Source organism: Octodon degus, unplaced genomic scaffold, assembly GCF_000260255.1.
Source record: "Octodon degus isolate 3935 unplaced genomic scaffold, OctDeg1.0 scaffold00043, whole genome shotgun sequence".
Taxonomy (NCBI): domain Eukaryota; kingdom Metazoa; phylum Chordata; class Mammalia; order Rodentia; family Octodontidae; genus Octodon; species Octodon degus.
In genome coordinates this window covers 11029418-11040107 of record NW_004524619.1, presented here as the reverse complement: position 1 = coordinate 11040107, position 10690 = coordinate 11029418, and the positions used below count along the sequence as shown (strand labels likewise).

At 46.1% G+C, this 10690-nt stretch overlaps 1 protein-coding gene and 1 pseudogene across 2 annotated transcripts in view; both read right to left on the bottom strand.

Moving 5' to 3' along the window:
- Capn7 (calpain 7) overlaps positions 1-10151 on the bottom strand; it is a 78023-nt gene extending 67872 nt beyond the window's left edge. The window contains exons 1-2 of the mRNA XM_004631694.3: positions 9820-10151; positions 5320-5428 (exon numbers count right to left, since the gene is read on the bottom strand). Coding sequence (XP_004631751.1) covers positions 5320-5428; positions 9820-9921 — 211 coding nt within the window. The 5' untranslated portion in view covers positions 9922-10151. The remainder of the gene's footprint in view (positions 1-5319; positions 5429-9819) is intronic.
- LOC101588598 lies at positions 2564-4606 on the bottom strand (annotated as a pseudogene). Its single transcript, XR_192516.2, has one exon. The product of XR_192516.2 is annotated as a tyrosine-protein kinase Fyn pseudogene (transcript).
- Positions 10152-10690: the final 539 nt, after the last annotated feature.

Sequence of the window (10690 nt, the reverse complement as noted above, 5' to 3'; positions counted from 1 at the left end):
AAAGACATTTAAATAAAATCATACCAAGATACACAAAAATGAAATAGTCCAAAACTTCTTGTAAAGAAAAAAATCATTAAAGCATATACATAAAAATATTACCTATGGAAGAACAAAATTAAATAGCATCTTATTCCACATTAGAAAGAAAAAAAAAAAAAAAGGACCAAGTGTGAAAGAAAATAGATAAAGGACTGAAAGAAAAGATCTGTCCTCTTTGAATTTTATACTTGGCAAACATACCTTTGAAAACTAAAAGTAAGATTTTCTAGTCATATGTCTTAAGTGACTTCCTTAAAAGGCAACCTAAAGGGTGACATATGTCCTTATTTTTTTGGCAGAACTGGGGATTGAACTCAGGCCCTTGTGCTTGCCAGGCAAGCTCTAATTCCACTGAGCCATCTCCCCAGCCGATATATGTCTTGAGTTTGGTATTGTTCTATAAGCCCAGTTTTGTTTTTTTTTTTTTTTAGTATGGGATCTGTCCACAGGGAGAAAAAGTCTCTCTCTCTCTCTCTCTCTCTCTCTCTCTCTCTCTCTCTCTCTCTCTCTCTCCTCTGTTTCTCCAGCTCCAGAATAGCTGGGACTACAGGTACATACCAATACCACCACACCTGGCCACTAATATTTTTCTATACATTCTTTGAGGAATGAACGTGGAAAACGTTAGACAAGGTGGTCAGAGGTTGACTTTCGACCTGTTTGGCATTGAGTGACAAGAAGGAGCCAGCCAGGAGAAGATTAGGGTGAAGAGTGGTGAGGAATGGAGCCACTGAAAAATACCAAGATTTAATCAGGGTTGGCAACCATTTCTGTAGTGAACCGGAGAGTAAGTTGTTGAGGTATGTGAGCCACACAATCTGTTGCAACTACTTAATTCTATCATTAAGGGGCAAAAGTAACCACAGACAATAAACACATGGATGACGGCATTCCTATAAAATTTTATGGATAGTAAAATGTGAGTTTCATATACTTTTCTCATGTCACAAAATATTCTCTTAATTTTTTTTTCCAAACATTTTTTTTCAAACATTTTTACCATGTAAAGCCCATTTTAAATTTTGGTACTACAGAATCAGGCCTAGTGGTGCATGCCTGAAATCACAGCACTCGGGAGACAGAGGCAGGCGTATTCTTGTGAGTTTGAGGCCAGCCTAGGCTACATAAGCAAGTTGAAGGCTGCCCTGTATTACATAGACCCTGTCTCAAAGACAAAAAAAAAAATTCTGGTACTACAGTTAAGTATAAGGTCGGTTAGTAAACTGGGTTGGACCAAGCAATTCTTCGTAGGAAAAGACAAATCTAGGGGGCCTGCCCCTTAGCTCAGTTCTTGGGGCCGGGGAGATGGCTCAGTGGAATAAGCGCTTCCCTGGCAAGTGCAAGGACCTGAGTTCAATCCCCAGTTCCACAAAAAAAAAAAAAAAAAAAAAAAAGGCAAATCTGGCATTGGTGCCCCATCCCTGTAAATCTTGGGGAGACCTATCTCAGAATAAAAAATAAGTGAAAGTGTGTGTGTGTGGAAGGGACGAGGATATAGCTCAGTGCAAAGGCCTTGGGTTCAACCCCCAAAGCCCAAAGCAAGACAAAGCCCCTTTTCCCTGGGCAGACCGGGTACCAAGTGGGGACCTGGCAGCTTCCCTACGCCCAGGGAAAATCCTTGGGTTTGCTTTATTGCTTTCCCTTAGTACCACGAAAGAACAAAAAAGTACACACAGACGCGGGCCAGGCAGCGTCTAGAGAGCTAGAGAGGACGCGCCCGGGTCCATGTAGATGTCTCCGCGGCGCGCACTCTGGGGTCTAAAGTTGGGCCCACACCTGCCCACATCCCGAGGGCACCTGCTGCAGTAACCTACTTTTAAAAAGAGGATTACTATAACAGAGAAGTAGATCAAATCTACTTTATCCTATGTGCTTTATAACTGTTCATGTGTAGAATTAGTGGTAGCAAGTAGCACAAAGTCTATCAGAATAAAGATGCCTCTCAAGAGGCCTCTGCTTATGGCTGTACCATCCAACAACATAAAAGGGGATTAAAAATCACCCCGAGGGCTAGATGAGATGGCATTTACAATCCTAGCACACTGGGAGACTGAGGCAGGAGGATGGCAAGCCTGCATATAGCCTGGGCAACATACCAAGACCCTATCTCTAAATTTTAAAAAAGGACTAGGGATATAGCTCAATGTGAAGGCTCTGGATCCAATCCCTAGTCCTTGCCTGCCCCCAAAAAATCCCCCATACCTGCACTGAACTACATCACAGCCCTTTCTTTTTTCTTTTTTTTTTTTCTTTGTGTTAAAACATGAAAAAAAATTTTATTGTTTTAGACAAAGAGGCTACTTTTGGAAAATAATACTTTTTTTAGTTGAATCAGGTGAAGACAGAGTTAAAATCACATAGGATTTGCATTTTAAAAAAAGGAAAGCACTAGGATCGTTGGCACTGGAGTAACTATTTACACTGAACAGAGGTTTGGCCTTTTACATAACATCGATACAATGCATTTTCCAAAGTCTGAGAAATAACAAGGTTCTGTCTCGGATGCTTCACAGAGGTTTGGATTTGGGGACAAATGTCATTAATGAGGGCCATGGAAGTTCATCAGCTTCAGAGTCACATGCAATCTGATCCTGGGCGGTTCTCGCTGCTGGGCAGCTGGCTACAGAATTGAAAGCTAATGGGTAGGGGCGGGGAGCCTCTGGGACAAGGCCTCTGCAGACCGGCTCTCACAGGTTTTCCCCAGGCTGGTACTGGGGCTCTGTGGCGGTAAAGTAGTCTTCCAGAAAGCTCTGTAAGTACTCAAAAGTGGGGCGCTCTTCGGGGTCCTTTTTCCAGCAGTGGATCATGAGCTCGTGCAGAGAGATGGGGCAGTCCTGTGGACAGGGCATCCGGTAGCCACGCTCCACCTGCTCCAGCACCTCCCGGTTGTTCATACCTGGGTATGGCACTCTTTCTTTGGTGACCAGCTCTGTGAGTAAGATTCCAAAAGACCACACGTCAGACTTGATTGTGAACCTCCCACACAGCGCCGCTTAGGGGGCCATCCACTTAATGGGGAACTTCGCACCTTGTCTCGCTGTGTATTCACTGTCCTCAATTAGCTGGGCCAATCCAAAGTCAGCGATCTTGCAGATCAGTCCACTGCCCACTAGAATGTTTGCTGATCGCAGATCTCTGTGGATATAATTCATGCGCTCAATGTAAGCCATTCCTGCAGCGACCTGTGCTGCCATATCCACAAGATTTGGTAATTTCAGAGCTCTTCCTTCACCATCTTTTAAGAAATCAAGTAAACTTCCTTTGTTCATATACTCAGTGACAATGTAGATGGGCTCTTCAGACACCACCGCGTACAGCTGGACCAACTTGTCGTGCTTCAACTTCTTCATGATCTGTGCCTCCTCGAGGAATGATTCAGGGGACATTGTGCCTGGCTTAAGAGTCTTTATGGCTACTTTTGTGTTTCCATTCCAGGTACCCATCCATACTTCCCCAAACTGCCCATTTCCCAGGCTCTTGATCAACTGCAGGGATTCTCGAGGGATTTCCCAGACATCTTTGGTTTTGACAGACAGATCGGTAAGCCTTTGTGACAGGGGACTACTAGGCGGCAGCAGAGACCTGCGGCTCTCTCTGAGTAATGCTGTACAAGCTGCTGAAGTGTTTCAAACTGGGCCCGGGTGGTGATGTAGTATCCACCATTGTCGAGTTTGCGAATTTTATAATGTTTGACATGGTCTCCTTTCATATCATCCCAATCACGGATAGAAAGTGAATAGGCACCTTTGGTGGTTTCGCTCTCGCAGATAAGAAAGGTACCTCTTGGGTTTCCAAAGGACAGAAGCTGTCGCTCGGCATCTTTGTGGCCAAGTTTTCTGAAGTACCACTCTTCTGCTTGGATGGAGTCAACTGGTGCCACATAATTGCTGGGAATGTAACCTGTCTCTCCAGTTGTCAAGGAGCGGGCTTCCCACCAGTCTCCTTCCGAGCTGTTCAGTATTTGAAACTTTTCTCCTTTGTGGAAGCTCAAGTCATCTTCTGTCCATGCTTCATAGTCATAAAGAGCCACAAAGAGTGTCACTCCTGTGCCTCCTCTCGTATGCAAGGTCCCAGTGTGAGACGAGGAGTTCACCCCTCCAAAGACGGTGAGCCCCTGGCCTCCCGCTGTGTGGAAGTTGTTGTAGTTCGGGATGGAGGTCACACAGAAGCTGGGATAGTGCTGTGGGGTGGGGTCTGTGCCATAGCGGTACCCGGAGCTCTGGTTCAGGCTGCCATCCCTCTCCTCCGTCAGTTTTGTTGCTTCTTTGTCCTTACATTGCACACAGCCCATTATCTAAATTCTAAATTTCCGCCAACTACCACAGACTTTATATGCACCACATGTCTTCTAAAACAGCAGCAGGACTGGTCTTTTTCCACATCTAGATCAGCATCCTGCCTCTTCAGAAAACTGCGCGGTGCCCCGCTCCGGAGCCCAGGCACATGGTCCTCTCCCTGCCCTCCTCCGGCGCGGCCAGGCGGCTCCGGCAGCTCCACGCGAGCCCGGGGGCCGCGGGCCTTCAGAGGGAGCCGAGGGGGCGGCGCCGGTGTCCCCGGCCCGGCTGCCGGGTCACTCCCTGGCACGGGCGGCGCTTTGTGTGCGCCCTGGAGTCCTCCGTGCGCGCCAGATGGCTGAGGACGCCGGCTTCGCACGCAGCCTCTTTTTTCTTTTCTTTCTTTGAGACAAGGTCTCAGTAAGTTACCAAACTGACTATGACTAGGCTGGGCTCAAACTTGGGATTCTCCTCCCTGCTCAGCCTTCCAGAGTGCTGAGATCACCGGTGTGCCACCACACTGAGCAGGCCTGTGCATATCTCTACCACAGCACCTGCCACACTGTTTACAGAAATGAAGAGAACCTTTCTCCGCCTCTGCTTACATGTAGCTTTTCCAATGTATTTTTAAAAAAAGAGTTCAAAGCAGAGGACACTGACAGAGAAGACATGAACCTATAGCTGAAGTCTTTAAACACCGAAGAGGATTAGTCAATTTTAATATCAAGAGGGCACATGTTAGATATCTAAAGAGCAGACTCTACCGAGGTTCTCATCCTAACTTTTGCCAGTTATAAACTATAGCTCTGGGAAATCAGGAAATTGGACTCTGTTATCTGTAAGAGTTCTCTGATACATCTATGACATATTTCCATATTATGATTTTTTAAAGAGGAATGAGCCAGAAATGAAGATCAAGAACCACAAATAAAGAGAGTAACACAGACAAAAGATGTGACGGGAGAGAAAAAAACACAGTGACAACTTCTGGAGCCTTACCAACCTGCAGAATGCAGAGCTTGAACTCTTTCCAGATACTCATTTATTTTCTCTTGAATATGTTCTAGGCTTGATCCTGCCATCTCAGCGTAAATTAAGGCTTGTGCTGCTTCCTAAAAATAAAAATAATTTGAAGGAATCAAATACAGGCATTACAATTTGAATTTTCAGTACCACTTTCCAATTCACTGTAAGTTTCCATGAATGGCAAAATACAGTAACTGAAATCATCTTGCTGAATTAATAATGTCACATCTTGATCATTTTTACTCCCCTGTTCCTCCCAAAGAACATCCTTAAATTATTTTTATAAGATAGTTAAGTTTCATAACCTTCCAATACCTTTCTTTCAGTTGTCAATATTCTCCATTTTTGTATACTGTTGACAACTTAAGAACTCAAATATGTATACATAAGGAATGGATTATAAACACTTCTTTACAATAGCTGCAATATGCACGTTTCCGTTTGACTTACCTTTTTTTTAACTTATCTATTGATCAGATTTCAAATTACACACTTTGAAAAGATAAAGTGAACTGTAAAAGCATTAAAATGGGCTGGGAGGGTGTAGCTTTGATAGAGCACTTCCCCAGTAGGTTCAAAGGTTTGGGTTCAACCCTCAGCACCTCCTAAAGCAAAACAAAAGGATTAAATAATAACCACTAAAATAAAATGAAATATCAAGATTGTATGAAATTTAAAAACACTGAGGCTGAGGTAAGAGAATCTCTAGTTCAAGTCCAGCCTTGGCAGCTTAGCAAGAATTTACCTCAAAATAAAAAGGGCTACAGGGGTTGGAGAGAGAGCTCAGTGGTAGAGTGCTTGCCTAGCATGTACAAAGCCTGGAGTTCAATCCCTGGTACCACACACACACACACACACACGCGCGCAAAGACTAGAGGGGCCAGGGATAGCAACACAGAGCCTGCCAGCCAAGTGCAAGATCCTAAGTTCAATTTCCTGTACCAAAAATAGAGGAGGCAGAGGGGCTGGAGGGGTAACTCAGGGTAAAGGCCCTAGGTTCAATCCCTAGCACTATAAAAAATGTAGTAACTTATAAAAGTTAAATATCTCATAAAGCATTTTTTCTACACAGAAAATACTGTCAAAGGATAACATATATTAAAGCAGATTTAAATTGTATGATATAAATTTATTTTCCTTCAGAAAACCTTGCTTCTTCCAGGTACTCTGTAACTTACACCGCAAGCGATGTTCTGACCAGGGAAGAAGAGTTCCCATCTTCCCCAGCACCACTGGAGGAAGGTCACCAGTGCAGCCACCTAGGAAGGACAGCGATTTCCCCCCATGACAGCACCTCCTCTGCAGTGTGCCCAGCAAGTGCTACCCTGCAGGGGGCCTCCTGCCTGTTAGTCTCCCAAGGGGCCACCTGCTGAGCATTTTTTCTGAATGCAGTTACTTCAGCAGGAGAACCTAACAAAAGCAGTAAGAAAAATAGTTTTGACTTTAGTGGAAATTCAACTGAAAGGCTGTGGTATAGAAAACTCCTCATGAGTTTCTAAAATTACCTAACTCAGATATTCCAAGGGAGAAAATGACAACGTTAGGTATTGTATTTTAGCTGGGTCGTGGTGGTGGTGGTACAAACCTATAATCCCAGCACTCAGGAGGCTGGGCCAGGAGGATCACCTTGAGTTCCAGGCCAATTTGGACTTCATACTGAGTTCAAAGCCAGCCTAAACTATATAGAAAAACCTCGAGGCTGGGGAGATAGCTTGGCGGTCAAAGCGCCTGCCTGGCAATCACAAGGTTTGATCCCCAGTACCATGCCAGCCACTGAAACCTGGCATGGTAGTGCTGTAATCCCAGCGCTGGGGAGGCTGAGACAGGAAGATCACTACAAGTCTGAGCTGTGTATTGAGACCCTGTACCAAATAAATAAATAAATGATGAAAAAATACTGTCTCAGAAAAACTAGTAATAGTAAACATTGTATCTTGTGTACCATCATTATCTAAATACATTCTAGTTACAAGCTGATCAACTGTCTTATGTATAATTGTCTTACCCTTTCAATTGTCTTGCACATTACTGATTTTCAAGTAATTATTATTTTTTTTTTGGGCGGAAGTGAGGATTGAACTCAGACCCTTGCGCTTGCCAGGGAAGCACTTATTCTACTGAGCCATCTCCCCGGACCCTCAAATAATTATTTTTGCTTTTAAAAAATTCCAACTTTAAAATTGTTCATATCCATTTTATTTTACTCATTTTATTTTCAAAAATGTCTAGATGAGCATGGTAGAACATGCCTATAATCCTGGAACTCTGGGAAACAATTTAGTGACTCAGCAAGACCCCCGTTATGGCTTTATCTAGATGTTCCCCCAAAGCTTCATGTAGTCGGATATGAGGTTTTTTGGAGCTGGCTGGATCTAGAATGTACGATTCTGAGATTAAGAGAGTATGGCACTGGATTAGTCCACTGATTTATCACCATTGTGGTGTGGTTAACAGAAGCCCCACCCCAAGCGTGGGTGGCATCACCCAAGAGGCTGGTGGCCTCAACAGAAGGAAAAGGGAGGCTTGTTTGCTTTGCCAATGCTGCTGCTCACTGCCCTGCGTGGGAGGCCATGGACTGTCACCCATGATGCCCCTTCTGCCACATCAACTGCTTCTGAACCAGTCAACGGGGGGCTGAAACCTCTACAAAACGTGAGCTGAAATAAATCTGTCCTCTTTTAACTTTGGGTAACAGGCATTTTGTCTCAGCAAGGAGAAAAGTAACTAAGACAACCCCTAGCTGCAAGACAAGGTAAGGGGGTGGAGTGTGCTGAAGATACAGATCATCCCAAAGGCCCCGGGTTCGCTGCCCAATGAGACTACCAATGAAGGAATGGAACAGCATCAGGGCAAGCAACACTAAACAAACTGATAAAGTTTACGGAAAGTTTGTAGAAGTGCTTTTTTGGGGGAGGTACTGGGGATCAAACCTGGCCTTGAGCATGCAAGGCAAGAGCTTCACCACTGAGTCACGCTCCCATACCCTAATTTCTTGAGGGCAAAGTGGTCTTCCTAAATTATAGTTCATGTAATCCTGTAGGAAATGAAAAAACATTGTGTTCTTTGCTTTAGAAGTTGTTTTTATATGGTACTACTTTAACCTACTGATATTTGTCGAAGTTACTTTACAAAACTAAAATATAAGCCCGGCATGATGGCATACACCTAAAATCCCAGCGCTTGGGAGGCTGAGGCAGGAGGACTGCTGCAAGTCTGGAGCCAGCCTGGACTACATAGTGAGTTCAAGTTCAGCCTGAACTATACAGCAAAACTCTATCTCAAAATAAATAATTATGAATTAAAAATATGACAAAAGTAATGAAGCTGAAATACACCAAAAATTTCATATGAAACCAATAAAATACTAGTCTGGAAGAAACCACACTACTCATGGTACTTGGTTTCATGGAAAAATTTTAATTACTTAAACGTGGCATTCTTTCTCAAAGAAAAGGTACCAATATCTGGAGGATACAGTTACCTCGGCACTTGGTTAGAGGTGGAATGGCCTTCTCAAAAACCTTTAGGATTGGAGAGCAAAGAATGGATTATGGAAGCTCAGTGTCTGATTTAGCAATTGTGTTCCACGTAATTCATTCAAAAGAACTATCAAGAAAATCTGCCAGGGTCGGCCTGATAGTTCAGCAGACTAAAGCGCCTGCTTAGGCAGAATGCAGGCACCGGGTTCGATCCCCTGCACCACAAGCCGCGCTGACTCCGCTCCCGGGGCCCACTGAGACAGCACAGACTGGGGGCGGTGACTTGGCGCCCGTAATCCGTGTAGTGAGACCTTGTACTAAATACATTTTTTTAAAAAAAATCTGCCAAGCATTACTTACACGGATATTAACTACATAGTCACTTAGGAGCCTGAAAAATCAGAATTGATATTTCATGCCTAATAGATTGTAAATTACAGTAAATGCCCATAATGAAACACTGCGCAGCTGTTATTGTGACACTAAATTTAATGATTTGGGGAAATGCGCAAATGAAAAGAACAAACTTACAAAATAGTATAAACAGTTAATAGTGTGTGATAAAAATGTAAACACCCACATATATACATACAACTGTAAAATATACATCAAATGCTAGGATAAGAGATGGGTTTATGCTTTTTAATTTACTTTTTCTTTTCCTACGAATGTGCATCATGTGGGCGTATATCACAGACCAATTCCCGCTGGATATAAATCAGAGCCAGAGCATGGCAAGAATTAGACAATTCCTCGACTCTGCCGCCGCCATGAGCAGCTCCTCGGGGGACCCCCGCCAGCCGAGCCTCAGCCAAGAGCGGGCTCTCCGTCCGCCCGCGGCCGCGACCGGGGTCCCGCGGCGGCACGCGCCGGCGGCCAGGGCCGGGGGGCGCGGGAAAGGCAGAGCCGCGGGCCTGGTCGCGGGCCCCGCCCCTCGCTCGGGCCCCGCCGCACTCACAGCGACTCGGGGACCCCGCCGAAGCGGGTGTCGGCCCCACCTTGTAGTAAAACACGGCCTCGGAGTAGCGGCCTTCGTGGTCGCGCTGCACAGCGAGCCGGGCGAACTGCACGGCGTCCCGCTCCAGCGCTGTCGCGTCCATGGCTTCGAGGCCCCGCGCCGGGGGAGACGGGTCCTGACGCAGGACCGCTCTGCGCGGCCGAGGACCCGCGGCGCGGGTCGGGAGCGCCGAGGGCCAACCAAGAAAGTTTACTTTCGGCGGTGGAGGGAAAAGAGGCGGCCTCCCCGGGCCCGGCCTGCCGCGACGCCGCGCATCTTCCGCACAGTCGCGGCTCACAGACCCCGACGCCGCCGCGCTCGGCGTCCCCGGCCCCGCCCACCGGACGGACTGCGCAGGCGCGGCCTGGCCTGCCGGAATTTCCCGGGCGCTGGCGCGGGCGGGGCTGCGCTCGCGGGAGTGCGCGGCGGTGGGCGGGGCCGCAGAAGAGACTGTCACTGAGCACGTGACCGCCGCCTCGCGCGGGATTGAGCGGGTGTGGCAGGGGTCAAATCCGGGCTGTGGGCGTCTCCGCCGTAGGACTGGCGAGGTGGCAATGCCTGGTGGCTGCGCTGCCCGCGTCTGGCTGGCAGAGGAGCATGCGCCTCACGGACCCTTTTCAAAGCTGGGTTCAGAAGGGAAGGGAAAAGAGTAGAGGGAGATTCCTCGCGACTGTACCGATTAAAAACAAACTCAAGGTTTGAGGATGAGAAACCAATAATATTTATGTTCTACAGAGTCAATCAGGACCCTGTGTAGCTGCCCAGTGTAGGTCTAAGTATGATATTATTTGAATTCTTAAACCAGATCACGAAAAAAAGAAAAAAAAAAGTCACATATTTTCATTTAGCCTTACTAAGGTTAGCTAAATGTT